Source organism: Rhinolophus hipposideros (assembly GCF_964194185.1).
Source record: "Rhinolophus hipposideros genome assembly, chromosome: 6".
Taxonomy (NCBI): Eukaryota; Metazoa; Chordata; class Mammalia; order Chiroptera; family Rhinolophidae; genus Rhinolophus; species Rhinolophus hipposideros.
The window spans coordinates 51,450,868-51,469,954 of NC_138052.1; the positions used below are offsets into that span (position 1 = coordinate 51,450,868).

Consider the following 19,087-nt stretch of genomic DNA (forward strand, 5'->3'; position numbering starts at 1 on the left):
ACAATTCTATAATACATCATCTATATATTTCCTTGTGTGTTCTCCTCCCAGAGTCAGGTTTCCCTCCATCACCATATGTTTGCCCCCCTTTACCCTCTTCTACCACCCTCCCCCTTACCCTCTGGTAACCACTAAACTGTTGTCTATGTCTATGAGGTTTTGTTTTGTTCATTTGTTGCTTTTAGTTTTATATCTCACATATCTTCAATAGATGATTGGATAAAGATGTAGTACACATATACAATGGAATACTACTCGGCCATAAGAAAAGATAGTATACTGCCATTTGCAACAACATGAATGGATCTTGAGATTATCATGCTAAGTAAAATAAGTTAGACAGAAAAAGTCAAGAACCATATGATTCTCCCTATTCTTTACTTTTCATAAAAGTTCAGTGCACTACGGACTATTATTCTATACTCAGAAAACTAAGGTTCAGAGAGGTTATGGAACTTTTCCACAAGGTCATACTGCTGGAAAGTGGCCGAGTCAAAATGCAAACCTGGTTTCCTGACTTTGTAAGTCCAATGCACATTTCAGTTAGCACTTACTAAGTCAGCTTACTACTTTTTCACCTTGGGACTTTTCAAGATTAACTGAACTATTAGACTAAATGCATCTACTAGACTATGAATTCCCTGAGAGTGGGGTCCATGTCTCGTTCATTTTATAGCTCCAATGCCTGGCACATAGAAGGCACTGATTAAAGGAGAGGTGAATGTATGAATGAACACACTGGCTCAGCACTCCCATAGACAGTGGCAGAAACTATGTGTAGCTGTGCGTTGCCACAATAGAAAGATCCTGTCATCACTAAATATTCCTTTAGATGACCACTGGGTAAACACTTCAATAGACTTTAAAAAATTTTTTGTACAGAAACAGCATTTAATCCTTTTGAAAAATAACCTATTCCTAAAACACGAAGTAGTTTTATAACAATCTGCCTAATACTACCAGGTCAACAACTAACATCTTTTGGTGGTGAACTACTGGATCTCATGAAAACCAAACTCATGTTGAAAATAATTGCATAAATTAGGACTTTTTCTAAAGATGCTTAATTTTACAAGTTTCATAATAACTTAAATACTATTTTTTGTTTTTGTAATAATTGCTTTGAAGATGAAAACTAAAGCACCCTTTCAATGTAGTAAAGGTAATTGCTGCATTTACTGCTCATGTCATGTTGATGTATGACTACGTATCAAAGGTCATCCTTCTGCACTCATACATTATCAAATTTGAAAGCACAATATTTGATTCTCACCAACCTTTAAACTGCCCACAATGTGTGTGAAAAATAGATAGAGTTCTACCTTAGGTTAAAAAAAAGAATGAACCCGTGTTTCGGAAGCAGAAGGGTCAAGAAGCCGGTGGCAAGGTTAGATGTTAGCACCATGAATCTCATACTGTCATAGCTTATCAACGAGGTGTAGTACAATGATCACAAGGTAAAATTGCTGTACTAATGAAGACAAAGGTCTAAAAAATTAGATAGCACAGCCCCTCTGACAGAGGGCAGTACCTTGTGGACAATAATGCAGAAATAAGGGCATAAATCACGCTTTAGAGACAATAAAACCTATAATGCACAAATTGAATTGTTTACATGTCTATTGGTGGCACTGTTAAAAACAGAAGTGTCCGAGGCCACACCTCTTGTTACTCATCTGGAATGCAGCAGCCCCAAATTCAGCCGCGTTATTAGAAGGCAAGTCATCAGCCTCCCACCTCTCCTCTTCCAACTCCAAGCACACAGCACTCCTGTCCTGACACACAATTTAGTCGTCTCATGCCATCCTGACCTAAAAGAAGTGCTGGACATTCAGGCTTGCTTCAAACTATTGCGTACAATTGTTTTCTGGGGGAATAAATTGGTCTTATCAGAATCTACTAAAACCTGAACAGAAGCTGCTCTGGGCCAGGGATCGGGGGCAGGTGGGCAGGCAGGAGGACAGCAGGAAAGAGAAAATCCCCACTCTTCAGTAATGAGTGTTGTCCTTAAATATAATACCATTTAGTTTCATTAAGCCCAACTATAGGAGATTGTTTTAACAAAGAGAAACATGAGAAAAGAATCCAGGGCTTCGAAATCCAAAAGAAAATATGTGCTGAAAACAATCCACCCAAAGCATGTTTCAAGCGTATAAATTTTATTTGACTGTACTCAGTTTAGATTATTTTTTTAATTCACACCATCCTATTCTGAAAATTCATGTATTCTTTGGCTGTGTGAACACTCATAATTGAGAATACAAGTTCATTCTAAAATATGATTCCTTTTTGTTCCTAGGAAAAAGATTTTTTTACAAAGCATACTACTATAATTCAATAAAATGTGTCAACTCTTGGCAGGTAGGCAAAGCCTTTAGAATTCTTGCTATAGATAGTAAGGCACAAGTAGCATGTTTCGTTTTTAGGGAAAAAAAGATTAAGTGACTACAATTCATAAAATATACCACACCAGTGCAAGTTTTAATTATACTTGCCATGTACAGTATACATTGCCTTTTGTTTCTTGAGGCAAGTACTCAACTTTAAGATCTGAATTCCTATGGTCTGTATACTGAAAGAAGACATATTGTTAAATTATATTGTGTGTGTGTGTCTGTGTGTGTGTGTATCCAGTCTTCACCAGACACAGTGTCAAAAAAGCAACGTCATCCAGAAAAGTCCTAACTTAACATCAATTATAACATTAAATAGGTCAGAAATGATATAATGAATAAAAATAAACATAAAAACAAAAAGGTATTTTTAAATATCCCATTCCATAGGTACGTAAAATATGGGATCGGGGGTGGGGGAGATAGGAGTCTTCAAGAATGGGAGTTTGTTAAACAGACTCAAATTACTTTATATACGATTTAGAAACCTCACCCAAATTCAATGGATTCATGTGAATTAGGGAATGGCTCCTACCCTGTAATCCCATCCTAGTACATTTGCTCTTAGGTAATCTCTAGTTCAGTTCATAGTTATTGAGGATGTATGTCAGGCACTAAGAACACAAAAACAAATGACTCCTCCCTACCCTCAGTGTGCTCACCGTTTCCCTATTCTCGTATCTTGAGCTAGTTCTTCTCACTTTCTACTTTATTTGTAGGAGTTTCAGATAGAACTAGCACACCAACCACGTATTGATGGCAACCAAGACAGGTCTCACAATTACACGAATCCACTCTCTAAACATACATGTGGCAGACACAATGCCAGGTTTTAATTTTGCTTTAATTCGTGTTGTTTTGTTTGAGGAGAGCAAGAGAGAGAAAATAAAAATTGAGAAACAAGGTCTGTCTTCTGTGTTTACCATCAAATGAAGGAGGCTGACAATAAACAGGTCAGGAGACAAGTTACATGCAGTGTGTAAATACAAAGGGGTCAAAAAGCAAGTAACTGCTTAGGAAAGCTGAGAAAGATGTCACTCAGAAGACTACAGACAAAGCTGGGTCTTAAAGAAATGAGACTTTAACAAGAGTAGCATCATATACGATCAGAGCAGGGCATCTCTTAGAAATATGTAATACTCATCTGTGGATAGAGCACACGGGAGAGTGGTGGGAGAGAAGTCTGGAAAAGTAATTTAAATTTTGAAGAGCATACTTACAAGCCACCTAAGGAGTCAGCCATACACAAATGAGCCTTAGAATATTTTTTAAATTTTGTCTTTGAAAAAGCTCCAACAGCAATGTGGATAATAGATAATAATAAACAAAAAGACAAAGGAATCCATTGGAATGTGCCTAAATTACGAGGTACAAGTTATCTAGCCCTTTCCCTACTAAATAATTCAATTAGATAATTTGCAAAATTCCCCACATTATAAAATCTGTACTAAAATACGGCAATTTTTCCCATTCTGTGTGTGTGCACGTGCGTGTATACTACCTATTCAACAGATAATTTATTGTGTCTTCAATATGTCAGACACCAGGAATGTAATAATGAACAAAAACAGATATGGCCCTGCCTTCAAGGAGTTCATAATCTGGTGTTGAAGATAATATTATGACAGAATTCCAAGGGGACAGTGTGTGAGTGGAGAGTCTGACAAGTGTTAGGCTAAGGGAAGACTGCCCTGATGAAGTAACACTTGAGATATCACAAAAATAATGAGAAACTCAAAAGAGCAGTAGTCTATTTCTTTCAGCTACCAAAAGAGAGGGCTCACAGCAAAAAAGACAAAGACTTAAAGATTCTACTTAGAAGATCCATAAATTAAGTGGTCTTGGGGAATTCATTTAATCCCTGTTTGATAGGATTCCATCTCTTCACACAGTTGTTGTGAGAACTGTAAGAGAATGTATGCAAAAAGTCCCTAGAGCACAGTGCTTGACCAAGAGTAGGTATTCAAAAAATGTTCATTTAATTCCTCACTTTCTTCACCCTTCAAAATCAGACTAAGAGAGAAATATTTATTTTCACAAAAAATAAATTATTTCTCCCAGTTTTCCTAATCAAGTGCCAGGGATCTGGTAAAAGTCTTTGGCAGCTAAGAATTTGGCCTATTCTCATATAATCCTGGAATAAGAACTTAAAACAACTAATTTATGAGGGAGATTTTTGAGAACACTTTTTAATCTTCTCAGAATGCTTCCAACATCTATCAATTTTGCTGCCAAAGAAAAAAGGAAGGTATAAATATTTAAAAAAAAAAAAAAGAGAAAAATGCATAAAGCGGAAAATCTAGGTTTTTAAAAATGTCATATAGAACTATATAATGTAGTTCTATATAATACACAACTATAAAAGTGGATAGTGTTCTCTTCTCCTAAAACCCATGAGTAGGATAAATTAAACCACATATAACAAGACCTCTGGAGAGACAGAATGGAAAAATTAAATGGCATCTTAATTTCACACAAAGACAAACTGATAATGGGCAATTACAGGGACACTTACTATTCAGTAAATTCAACAATTTCTAAAAAGGCATTTTTAAATATTAAAGAATAAAATGTAGATTCGTTTCTGAAGAGGAGAAAAATTAGGCTGAGACAAGTTTATAGAGTGATACAATTTAACAAGATTTTAATTCTGTACTCATTTTTTATGTTTATATTCTAATAAATGTACTTTTCTATATTTATGTGCCTAAATTCAGAGCCTGAATATATTTACTTGTTAACTAAGTAAATATATTTAGATCTAATAATTTTGAAATAAGTCAAATTACAAACTATAAGATTTGGCAGATCCATTCACAACCATATCTATCTTACTTCATCTTTACATAATTACTTGCATTATTTTTAAGAGCTCTTTGAAACTTCATGAACTATATCTAAATCTCTTCTATAAATTTTACCATGATTGTTTCAAAATAGCTGTCTATAATTCCTTAAATTATCCCCCTTCTTTGACCCTTCGACTAACTGATTTGCACACAATCCAACAGGTAATATTGTAAAGTAGTATGATAAGAAAAAAAGTTTTTAGGAGACTAAGTAGTTGCTATCAGCCAGAAATAGAAGAAAACGTGTTACATTTTTAAAGTAATCTTAAACTCTAACACCAATATTGACTAGCAGTGTAAACTTGATGGTGTGAAATAAAGCATCCTGCATTGAGTTGAGATCTGAGTTCTGGTTTAGCTGAGATGCTGGCTATCCCTATGACCTTGTATAAGTCATTTAGCTTTTCTGACACTCTGCATACAATATTTAATGAAAATCATTACATAATTAAAATCTCTCTCTCTTTCATGAAGCTATAGCTCTCCAGATTCAATTATGTTCTCTACAACAATCGTGATTGTGTCTAAAACATAAAATGAAAACGACCAATTTTAAGAAGAGGCATAACTTAACTAGCAAAATTTCCAAACCTGGGTTCTAGCTGGAACTATTTCAATTCAATAACTATTTATTGAGTGTCCCTGTGTCTATGTGAGTGGGAAGATATCGCAGGCAGAGAACACGAGGCAGTTGTGGGGTTAGGAAAAACTTTGCATATGCCAAGCACAGAAGACATTATAGCTGCATTAAAAATGTGTGTGGAGGGCGGGGTAGGTGACACCGGCAGTAGTTGTGGTGAGAAATGCCAGAGGTAACTAGTCGCAAAATTACACAGGCTTTGTAGGCCTTATCAGTAAATTGAGACCTTATCCCAAGAACAATGAGGAATCATTAAAGTATTTAAGCAGTGGTGTGGCATAATTTGATTTCCAATTTTGAAAACTCATTCATGGTACAGTGCACAGAACAGGTAGTAAGGGGCGAGACTGCAGAAGGGGGACCAGTTAGATGTTTTGAGGTGGCGCGGGCCTGAAGTAGAGGGCAGTACAACAGTAAGAGTAGACTTCTGAAGTCATTTGCCTGCATTCAAATCCCAGAATTTCTACTTACCAAGTTGCTTACTCTCACTACACCTCAGTTTTCTCTTCTATAATCCAGAGATAAAAATCCTCACAGGATTGTTGCCAAAGAACAAATACTACACATACAACAGATAGCAAGTTGCCTGACACAGAGTACGAATGCAAATGTTTATTATCATTATTACTGTAATGTTAATGGGATGAAGAAATGAGACTACAACTGGAAGACAAAAAAAGAAGACAGAAATTGAGTTAAGATATAGGAAAAAGGGGAAAGGGATGAGTGGACAGACTTTAGTTTCTGGCTTGAATAATGGCGCTATTTGATGAGATGAGAAACACAGGTGGTTTGAAAGTTTTGATGGTTTGAAAGAACAATAGTGTTCATTTTTTAATGTATTGATTAAGAGAGACATTCTAGTAGGCAGGTGAATATATTGCTCTGAAGTGAAGGAAACAGATCAAGGTTGGAGATGTAAGAATCGGAGAGACATGATAATTAAACCCATGGAGGTTTGATGACAGTCTCTAGAGAAGGGATACGTAAAGAAATGCTGACACTAGGTAGAAACTATGGAACAGCAACATTTAAAGGATGGAGGGGAGAAGCCTGCAAAGCACACTGAGAGAAAGGGGGCCCAGAGAAGTACTAAGAACAATAGTGAGAGAACTCAAAATCCAAAAGAAAAACAAGGTATTTCAAACAGAAGGGAGCTTAACAATGTCAACACTGCCAAGCAGTGAAGGAAGTTAAGGACTGAGAGTTCTCACAGGATTTATAAGAAATTATTTGTTCACATAATAAATACATGTCAAGGGTCCTGGAGACACAGTGGTAAATAAGACAAGTAAGACCCTTGCACACACAGACTTTATGTTGTGAAGATAGACAGTAAACTAGTAAACAAATAAAATACTTCTTTTATTTGAAATAGCAGAGATAAAATGACATGAAAGAGAATAAAAGGCAGAGGCCAGTTTAGATAGCGATTTTGAGAGGGCATCTCTCTGAGGAGGGAAGACTTAAACGGAGCCCTAAAACAGGAAGGGGCTTAGCATGGTCAGAGAATTGAAAGAGGCCCATGAGGTTCCCGCGTAACAGTGGAGGAGCGATGGAGAGAAGCCAGACCCTGTCTGCAGATGATGCTGAGGGCATAGTGAGAAAAGTTGAGATGATGAGCCATGTGAGTAGGGAAGTTAAGATCACTCTAGATAACAGCACTTAGTAGTTTGCTTTTCCTCATTTCTACTAATCAGAAGTAGGACATTGTACCACTCCTTCAACCATCCACTGTTTATTACAATAATATCAGAATAAACTTTTCTATTTTAAAAGGCACTATATGATGACAGCATGTTTCCTGTTACATTAATTTTACAAAATCCCCTTTTTAGCCTTCTTCCACATTTCTTTCAAAGAAAGTCCTCATAATCTCTGCTTGATTCTGTAATTAAATTATATTTCTCTGAGGTCTTTTCAAGCAACGTACATGAGAATTTGAATGTTTTATAACAAGAAGATTCAGCATGGTGCTACTAAAACATGATGGAATGCTCAAAAAAAAAGATGATATTCCATAGTGCTTATATTCCAGTTTCAGGTTCCTATTTCCTTGATACATATATATAGGAATATATCATTGTTTTTATGCATATGATAAAAGTTGATATAAAAAACATTGGCTTGATTCTGCACAGCTGAATCATATGTTCATATTATTTTTTCATTTCCTTATCTGCAAGAAGAGGAGTTTATGGCCCTTTCATATTTCATAAGGATATCAACAATACATAATTAATATATTTTAAATACATTTACTTAAAATATATTATCAGGCAGTAAGCTAGGAACATTACAAAATTTATTTTTAATCATCCCCATACCCCAAAGGGTAGGTGTTATTCTTCCCATTTTACAGATGAAGAAGCACTCTTAGAGCGAGCAGGTGACTTGCCCAAGACTGCGGAGCCAGAATGTAAGCCCAGTTTCGCAATCTCGAAAACTCTGGTCACTATACCATGATGCTTCAGACTATTAACAAATTGGGTTCCTTGAAAAAAATACCTATCAGATATAAGATATTAAATCATAAAGGTGAATTTTAAATGATAAATATTACTTTATTAAATTTTTAATAAACTTTATACAACTTAGAAATATTTGCCATATACACCATTCCTATATATTCATCGTTTTGGAATAATAACTTGATTTCAAGTATTTTTTAATAATGGAGAAGAGAGAGAAAAGATAACCAGATTGTATTTAAGGTCCAAAAATTACCATTCTGCATCAAATTTTTCCCCCAGTTAATCTTTAATACACATATTAAGTCCAATGAACTACCAGTAACTAACTACTTATTCTCACAAAACTTGTATGTCTCTCAAAATTAAATTACAAATGGCCTACAGTTTTTCTGAATAAGAAAAACCGAATCTCTAATTAGAGCCTCTAAATATCACTACTCCTCTGAATTCAAAAGGTAACAAGTCTCAAGAAAAGCATCATAATTTGGTCTCAGCCGTATCTATAGATTTACTGTATTGTGAGCTCTTCCCTACTAAGATTTTTCAGGTAGCCAAGTCATCTACCAAGACTTTGTCTGAAGAAGTCTAGATATTTAACAAAAGGAAACTGCTGCCAAATCATCTTTATTTTCCTTAACAAAATACACACAAGAGCACAAAATTCACTTATAATATCATCATTATTTTACAAGTATAAATAATGCTCAGAATTCAAGTACAGTCAAGTGCAGAAATATTCCCTATATGTTAATATGTAAACATAAGCTAATTATATACATCATGTGCCTTTGGCCCAGCTGCAAAATAAGAGACATCAAAAAGAAACACTGCACTTGACTGTTCAATTGCATTCTTACTGAGACTTCACACCAATGCCTATATAGTTACAGTTAAAACTTTCATACCACTTAATGTAAATGCCTAAGTAGACATTTTGCCCCAAGGCAAATATCTCAAGAGTAAAACTTCTATCCATTTTTAATGATGAAGTATTAAAATCTTAATTGAGTTTCATTCCTTAAAATAAACACTATTAGAACTTATTCCTATCCAAAGTTCTTCCTATGTCAAAATGGATATTATTTACAGGTCACATATACAGAAAACAAGAATGCTATCATGTTTGTTTACTTTTAGAATGGAAAATAAATTTCTAAAATCTATCTAACCAGTGTGGGTTTTTGTACATTCAAAAGGATATTACTTTACTGACATCACTTGATTTTAGTTTTAATATCCAGTAGATATATAACTTTGACATACTGAAATAGCTAGGCAATCTTAATTCAAATGACATCAAGCGTACCCTTAGAGAAAAAAAACAACAGAAAGCACCACCTAAAAAGCAATTACTGACATCAACAAGACTACAAATATCCAGTTGAAGGCACATGGAAACATTTACTACATTGTCATCAAAGAGTCTCCACCTAGTTCAGGATTAGGAGTAGAATCAGCTGTGGGAACTGTTGGTTTGGCTTCATTCATTGAGGTTTCCTCATTCTCGTTCTCAGTCTCCTCTTGCTTCTCCTGTGGTTCCTCCGTACCAGATACTTTTTCAATCACTTGGTCTGTCTGCTCTGTATCTGATATTTTGTCCTCTGTTTGTTCTGTACTGCTATCAAGAACATCTTCTTCCTCTAAAGATTCTGAAAAGATAAAGAGTCAAGACTTTAGGAATTCCCAAATGTTAAAATTGCTAAATAAGCATTAGATAAGCACACATGTACTTGAACTGAAAAACAGTAGAATGATCCGACATTATCCTTAAAATCTTTTAAAATATGTACTTAACTCCATACAGCATACCTATATAAATTGGTATGAGTGAAGAGGAAAAAAAATTGGGGGGAAACAAACACATAAATATACTTTTATCTAAAGCTTCATATTTTCATAAAATTTAGGAACTTTCATCATAATTTTTAGGAATTTTCCTAAAGATGCATTTGAATGCTGAAGGTCCAAATATAGCAAATAAAGCCCCAACAGAACTGTGTGCTATAACAGCCCAGCAAATAAAGCAAATGCATTAACTCCCAGATTATGTTTCCTGAAGGAAATGTCTCCCTTGTGCCCAGCGAACTCTGTGAGAAAAGTGTAAACGTGTATCTCTGTGTGTGTGCACGCATGCACATGTGTGTAGACATGCTATTTCCCACACTAATCTACATCTCTACTAGCGAAGGATGGAGAGGTCTGGATCCACCTTTTCCAAAGGCATGACAAGTCTCCCCTCATCCCTCTGCAAGGCAAAGCCTCAGGGTTTACACCTCTGGATCAGAATATGCTACATACCTAGCGTGTCAGGGGGAGAAAGGGAAGGAAAGGCCATTTGTCCCTGTCTCGGTAACATAAACTAAATAAATGTCTTGGTCCCTACCTGAAAATTTACTCCCTCTAAACTCTCTTTTGAGTTTCAGTGAGTTCACCATATCTTAATAATAATTTAATAATAACAATTTTATTAAATAAAGGCCCTATAATTCTTTAAAGTTTAAAGAATGGTTGGGGGAAGGAATGACAGGAACATAGAGCTTTGGGCCACCCAATTTCCAAGTCAAAGATAAAACTCTAGCTTTGAGGTGCTTCTTTGTTTTTATAATAAATAGCAACTAGTAATTACTATTCTTACTAGGAGAGGTATAGTTAAACCACTAATAAGCTAAATAAATAAGCAGATTTTCCGACCCTCGAAGAAGAACCCTACACTATAGTACAAATGTTACTGATTCCAAAAATCTGGAGGACAGGCCAGTCTACATTAGCAAAACGTTCCAGTTTAGTTCCATGTATAGCACAGACCTGACTTTTGCGAAATAAATTAACAGTTTTGCAAAGAAACTATGTGCTACATATGCACGCATGCTAATGTAGAGGTCTTACAAATTCATGATTTTACAATATCAGTTCTAATAAACACAAATTATTTGTATCTCACAAACTCTATGCCAAGACTTTAAAAACATTTTTAAAAATTAATTCTTTAAACAGATACCTTGTACTCAAGTTTACAGAATTAATTACAACCTCTTTCCCTCTTTTTATATCTAGAATGAAAGGCCAAAATTTCACAGTTAGGGACAACCAAGTTAATGAGATGTCCCTAACTTGTATGAAAATTTCACATGAGATAACAAAAAGCTTGATAAAAAAAGTAGAGAGGAATGGTTCTCAAATCACATTTGTACCAAATATCACAAAAATGCTATTTTTATCTTAAAAGGAATGGCATTGCTGCACCACTGTGACTCTTATAAAAAACAAAGGTAAAAAGCAGGTTATTTGTATTTTGTTATTTGAATGTTCCAGTACACAAAGGAAAAGCAGAAAGTGCAAATGAAATTCTATGGATATGCACAGATCACATCTACTACATGGGCAAGCAAATTCTTCAGTAGAAATGTCAGGAGTCACCAACCACTTGCAATTCCACAGAATTCACAAAATTTATCCAGGGTAGAATTTTAAATTACGATTTTCCACAAATCTATGGCCACAGAGCAATACTTACTTGCTAAGAACTTTAAAATGTGTTGTAATACAATAATCTGTCTGAAACAAACCAATAAAGCCACATAAAATGAAAAAAACGAAAAGCTCAGAATCCAGGACTCAACTCACCAATAAAGGTGTTTAAGTGAACATAGCCCCACATAGCTTGGCATATTCTGTCTGACAGACTACCTCAGTACTGAACAGGAGAGGTATCCAAGTTCATGGGCTATCATATGAACTTGGGGTATCCAAGTTCATGGGGTATCCAAGTTCAAGAGTTTGTGATGTAACTCTTTTCAGAAACACATCACTAGTCAAATCCAATTTAACTGTAAAATTCTGGGGTCTTAAAAAAGCAATTAAAACAAAGAGGAGAGCTATACTATTTAAAATTTTAAATATCTGTACAGGTGAGTTCTAAGAAATACCATGTGCTGTCATAATTACACAACATCATACAAAGCTTGATCATTAATACTATATGGTTTTTCAGAGAATATATGGAAGACTAAAGATTAGTGAAATGATAGGGAGTGCTTGAAAACAATCAAAAAACCTATTAATGACTACTTTTCTTCTCCCAGGATAATTTACAGAAAAGTAATTTTAATAGCAGTAACACTACAAAAAACTGGCATGTGCCATGAAGCCTATAACGCAGACATCAGCTAGTCTACATGACACAGATATTCAATGTTTGGATGCCAACGATATTTTGTGAGCAGTCATCCGAACAAGATTTAAGTGGTATGCAAGACTAACAGAGAATTACGTAGCAGTTTAATAAACAAACCACAGAGCTTGATGTAAGATTATTGAATGTACTCCAAAAGTACTTTATTTTTATAGGACAGTATCATTTGCCTATTCTCATAAACACAGTAAGTTTTTTCTGTGAAGTTGTGTTTTAAAATAACTTGGTGGTATAAAATACATTACAGAAGATACCAACATTTGGGCATAAAATATTAAAAGAGAAACCAGCTTTTTTGTTCACACCAGTTTAGACTAAAATTGAAACAAAGTCACCTGAATGACCTAATTCCATCTGTAAGAAAAATTTTAAAATCAACTTTGGCATCTGTAATGCCAGAAAACCATACATCTCAATGTGGTAAAACAAAAATGACCCATGGAATTTGTTCCTTTCCCCAGTCCTGCCCCCTGCCCTGCTCCCACCCCAATATTCATGAGAGAGAAGCATTTTCTACCAAATTGTAACAATTGGCTTCCAGTTGTTTGGAAAAGCCTCAACTCAACTAAACAACTCAAACTCATAAACTGAGTATACTTGTATAACAAATACCACTGTCTTACCTATAAACCACGCACATGCAAAAACGTGTAAGAACATCAACTTACCTTTAGGTTTTTAGTCTAGCTCTTGAAAGAATGATTTTCTAAGAAAATTAAAGAATTGGCTAGCAAAACAATTTCATATATTTCCACAGGAAATATATAATTTCCACAGAAAAATACATTATTCTAGTTAGATTATGCCTTTAAAAACCCCTTGTATTTGGGTGAATTAATTTAGAGTCTTACTCTTTATTCCTTTTTACAATAACAAAAATTTTTTTTTTGCATTGCAAACACATCAATACCCACTACATACATAAACTATAAAATTTACCCAAAAGAAATCTGTTAAATTGAAATGGATCATTTGTCTTTGAACTCACAGGTTTTAAACAAAACAGTTTTTACAAGAATTTCTGCCTAAGGAAAATGGCCTACTTATTTTAAGGAACAAAGACATGAATTTCATTCCAAAACTCAACCCAATGAAATGACTCAATGAATAAAATTCAATTAAATAATAACCTTCTAAGAAAAAATAGCTCATATTCAATACACACAATCCTGTTGATTTACCATTGGTGAGCAAATCTATCAGATGAGTAAGAATGTCATTATTAAGCAATGATGTAAAGCTATCAGGTGAAGGTGTTGAGGCCAAAACAGGTGTAAAGGCCAAAACATATCTGTCTAAAGAAAACATGCAAAAACACTACAGTTAAGTTTACATCTTGAGTAAACTGTACATAATTAAATAAAAATAAAGGTATAAATTTTGGTATCTGGTAAACACAGAGAATTCAACAAAATTTACATTATCAAATAGTTCAATATCCTAGAGCATCACAATAAACAATACTAAAAACAGAATTTTCTCTAGTTCAACATAACCTAATGGTGAGAATATATTGCTTAAAAGAAAGGAAGAACAAAAATCAGATTTCCAAGATAAATTTTACCTTATATAAATTTTACTTGCTGTTTTTAATAGTATTAATTAGACGCCATGAGTTTTACTATGAGCAAGTTATTTCCAGTTGAATAAAAGCTATTTTTTACTAATACAATTGCATAAGATGTAGATAAGTACAATTGAGCAATGAAAACAAATATTAACATTTTTTAAACATGCTAGCCTAAAATGACTACTGGCAATACTAACAATATAGAAATCTCATGCTCTTTTACTATATCTAACAAAAGAAAATTTATCAGGTATTATGGAATGCATATTTTTTTTAAAAAAGCAAAACTAATAAACCACTTTAATGCAGCTTAGCAGAGATTCAAGTATTACTGTACTTCTCATTTAACCATAAAAGAAACTGAGGAACCTAAAAGCAGTTCACTACTTTGGCATACCATATCTAGTATGCTCTTAGATAAAAACGTAATCCATAGTCCTAATTTATTGTGTTTCTCTAATACTCTGTTATCAAAGCATTTGATACACCTTTATAGAAAAAAATTCTAGGAATTCAAAGGAGCATTTAATGCGAGATATTTCTTCTAGGTCTTCTTTGATGAAACCTTTCCAAGATTTCATATGTTGTTCTAAAGAGTCATCCAAAAATTTCAAAAGCCTTGTGCCTCATCCTAAATGCAAAATCTTCCAGTAGTAGAATCAAGACAAAACTTAATTTCAAAGTCCCACATCATAGACTGGGTAAAAAAGGTTTCTTCCATTAATGTTAGATTATTTGTATAAATAATTTTAGAATATTTGTTGAAAGAAAAATTCAAACGAAAGAAAGTTACCTTTTCATTCCATTTCTAAATTCAATAATCTAATCATTGCTGCTATCAAGGAGCTGTTTCAATACTTCAAAAAAATATAAAAATTATAGCAGGGAAGTCTTTTTTTCAGACTTCAAGTTTCTTACAAGAACACAGAAATCAGAAATCTAAGCCCTCAATTACAATGGCCGTCAGCACAGAGAGTAGATGATCGAGATGATATGGTCTTACGTACGTAGTTCAATTTAATCATAAAGGTATGCCACTTGTGTTCAAAACAAATGCAGCTTCATTTTTTCAGCAGAAATATTTCCAGTCGTATCAAAGGTATCCAACTTGGAAATGATAGCTCTATATCAGTGTTGAGATAGAAGTCTTGGAGAAAAGTTTCATTCTTCTAGAAAGCCAATGAAGTAAAAGGTGCTCATAGCCATTGTGATGAATCCAAAAAGAAGTATGAAAAGGTTACTAGACACTGTCTTAACCAAGTGGAATTGTTGCTTCAGTTTCTAGCACTATGAAGTCAGCAGACCTTGTCTCAAGTTTTGTCCTCACCTATTAACATTACCTTATTAGGGTTGAATTTGAGCCAGTTAGACTTCATTCCGGAGATTTCAGACAGAATGTGAGACATCTGGGGCATTGATCCTCCTAGATTAGATGAGAAGGAAAGGTATAGCTGGGTGTGGTTTGCTATCTATCTATCTTGACCTTAGCAGAAGATATAAAGCATTGGACTCATTATCAAAAGTTTTATTTTGTTGGCTGTTTTTTTCTTATTTTTTCTGTCCCAACTATTGGCCTTCAAATATTCACTTTAGTTTTCATAAGCAAGGTTACTCATGGAAAGGACTTCAAATTTTCCTCTAGGCATCTTCAGTATGAAATTCTTTCATTTTCATTTCCAAGAGGCTGCAATGGCAAGGCAGATGATTTGCATGTGACAACATGCAGCTCAGAGCATGACTTACGCAAAAGAAAAAATTTGACATGTGTTTGGAGTCGATGTTGCAGACTTGAAGAAAAAGAATGCATTGATTCAGTGTTGGACATACATATACATGGCCTCTTGCTACGGGTATCTGTATTCAAATTCACTTTGGTATTTGTTAGTAAGCCAAAAGCCAAGCCCAAGTCAACACACGTATTTTAGGTTCACTCTTCAAAGTTAAAAAAAGAGAGAGATACTCCATTTTCATACTAAACTTCCGATATCTGAAAATTCATTGCCTCATATTATTCTCAGTTAAAGCAATTTTTCCCTACTCAATGTTTTTATAAAGAAGTAAGATATATATAAATGATAATCCCTAGAAATTAAAAGGATGGATACTGACTGCTAAATAAATTATGTGAACTAAACTTCTATTATGGATTTTTTTTTTCTATACCAGGCATAGCACCAACATATCATGGACTATGTCGTACTTTGCGCAATCTTCACAATTGAGAGCTGCTTAACAAATAGTTCCTCACCTAATTTTAATAGCAAGATTAGTCAGCTTTTCTAACTCATCTCTTCCATTTTTTCAATAAACTTCAAGATTTCCTAAAACACAATTACAAGATGAGGGCAAGACCCAATGAATTCTGATAAATTCTGTTTCTCTAAAATAACGTGTCCTCAAAGGCATGTATCAGCAATGCTAGTCTCGTGGAGCAAGACAAAATGTTTGTTTCAAAGGAACACCAGTCCTATCCACATAGTCATCCAAAGAACGCAAGGATGATTTTCCAATTCCAAGATTTCCTGCTTTCGAGTAACTTCTACCAATTTAAGTAGTAAGCGCAAACCTATTTTATCAATGTTAATTAAAAATCTTACAAGAATTTTACTCTTGTGTTTCATAATTCTCATAATCTGCGTCATTTATATAAATTTAAAAATTGATTCCATAAAAAAAATTACCAGTCAAATCTCCCAACAGTTATGAGGTCATTCCATAAACAATGTTTACCTAGCTGTTAGATGCTGCTTAACGCGATACACTTAACATAACCTGCATTTTAAAACCGAAACACATCATATCAATTAAACAGGAGACTATAGTATCAGAACAATAGCTGATATACACATGCTGCAAAATATGATAAATTAATCCATTCTTATCCAAAAGCATTATGCTTTTATTGTGAAATAGCAAACATTATTAAGAGAGAAAACTTTTTAATTAACATATTCATACCTTCACTGATCTGGTTCTCTGATACAATCACACTTCCTGAGGGCAAGGGACCAACAGAACTTGAGCCTTCCACAACCTGCCTCTTCTCAAAACTAAACTCTGGAAGTCTTGGAGCCTGAGGTCTGGTTTTTCTTGCAGGATTCAAGAAAAAACAGTAGGCACATCGAAAAGCTGCAGAGAATTTTTAAAAAATAAAACCAAAAATCAAAGAAAACTCAAGGACTAATCAGGTAACTCTCAAGATTACTTTTGCAAATAATCAAAGAACCCTTCAAAAGTTATGTATCCCTTATAAAATTACATGTTTTCAGTAATATTATGGCAGTGTTCTAACCAAAGCTAATTTTAAAGCATACTTTGTTTTGTTTTGTTTTTTAAGAAGGGCACACCTCACAATGGCCCATGAGGCGATCGAACTGGCAACCTTGGTATTATCAGCACCACGCTCCAACCAACTGAGCTAACCGGCCAAAGCATACTTTCTAATAATTATTAGAATATCAATTTTAAAGAAGAAAAAATAAGTTACATAGCACATTAACTAATATCAAAACAATATTAATGACGATCTAAATGTATTAAATAAACTACATTTCTAGTCACCAAAATCATTACGTATTTTTAAATCCAGAACCTTGCTCATTTGCCCAAGAAAATGTAGTATGTCATACTTGAGAAGCATAATTAATCTAGCACAATATTTTTCAATAGTGGCTATACATGAGAATCATCTAAGGAGCTTTAAAAAGTGTTGATGCCTGGATCCCAACCCCAGATCAATTAAAGCAGACTCATTGTGAGTCGGCCCTGGACATCATAATTTTTAAAAGCTCTTCAGGTGATTCTGATGCACAGTGAAGTCTAAGAACTGCTGGCCTAGAGGTTGTACATTGTATAAGGAAAATCTAAGTTGTCTTTCTTGTTTTGTTCTGTGTTTTAAAATAAGAACAATATGCCTGAACAATATATACAGAGACGATACCTAAAATAAAATGACATTACAGGGGAATTGGCACAGAAATATTTGAGAGTTAACTGCCTAATAATTCTTACCAATGTATTCAAATTCTTCTTTCAAAGCCATGCCATTATGAGAAAAACACTGCTGACATATCAGGGCATACCTACACCAAAAGGAAAAACAGATTAGTTACAAATGCAAACAAAGCCCAGGACAGGCTACATTAGCTATCACAGCTAATTTATATTTTAACATAGCTAAATATGTCAAAACAGATTAGATGCTACTTAGTAAATAAAAAACAATATTCTTTAAACATAACAACAGCCAAAATTTCAATCATTTTAAAATATAATTTATACATCAAATTAAAAATAAACTAAGAAACAGTCAAATGAATCCTTACTAAATTAGCAGAAACATATTTGGTACAGAACACTTAACTTTCAGTTTTTCCTAAAGTATATTCCTGGGAATGAAAGATCCCAAATCTGTGGTCAGATAAGATCAGAAAAAAATGGAACCTCTTCAGAGATTCACAATGAGAAATCTTGTAGTAAAGAAATAAATTTAATTTTGTTTACTTCAGTCCAAAGCTTAATTTCTGTACATCATAATTCCTGTATCTCTCCCAGTAACCCTTACACATCTCCTCGTTTTCTATTTATATTTCTGTTCTCTGTGTATGTACGTAACAAATACTTGGCCCTATCAAACCACATTCTGTTTTGAATAACATGAAATTTATTATATTAACTTTAAATTCTAGCCTCTTTATTAAAATGATAATATCAACCAATACCTTTGTCAAATATTTAACTTTGCTACCCTAAGAATTTTTTACAAGTCTAAACTATGATAATTGCTCTGCTCACATCATACCTATCTCCCCAGATTTATTGTAAGGATCAAATAAGACAATAATTAGAAAAGCATTTTGAGAACTGTAAGTGCCAAATGTAAATTGTCTTCACTGCTATTAAAATTATTACCATCATCAAAGTCCAGTACATCTATAAAACTCCATTTCTTACAACCTGCCATTTTTCA

The 19,087-nt window shown here is 34.0% G+C and overlaps 1 protein-coding gene across 3 annotated transcripts in view; it reads right to left on the reverse strand.

Moving 5' to 3' along the window:
- Positions 1–7,602: 7,602 nt before the first annotated feature.
- LNPK (lunapark, ER junction formation factor) overlaps positions 7,603–19,087 on the reverse strand; it is a 73,559-nt gene continuing 62,074 nt past the window's right edge. The window contains exons 11-14 of one of the 3 annotated variants that reach the window (XM_081051667.1): positions 18,130–18,200; positions 17,077–17,247; positions 15,459–15,541; positions 8,423–10,005 (exon numbers count right to left, since the gene is read on the reverse strand). In XM_081051667.1, coding sequence (XP_080907793.1) covers positions 9,997–10,005; positions 15,459–15,541; positions 17,077–17,247; positions 18,130–18,200 — 334 coding nt within the window. In that variant the 3' untranslated portion in view covers positions 8,423–9,996. Of the gene's footprint in view, positions 10,006–15,458; positions 15,542–17,076; positions 17,248–18,129; positions 18,201–19,087 lie in introns of all 3 variants that reach the window. The other 2 variants (XM_081051665.1, XM_081051666.1) reach the window with 2 other exon arrangements.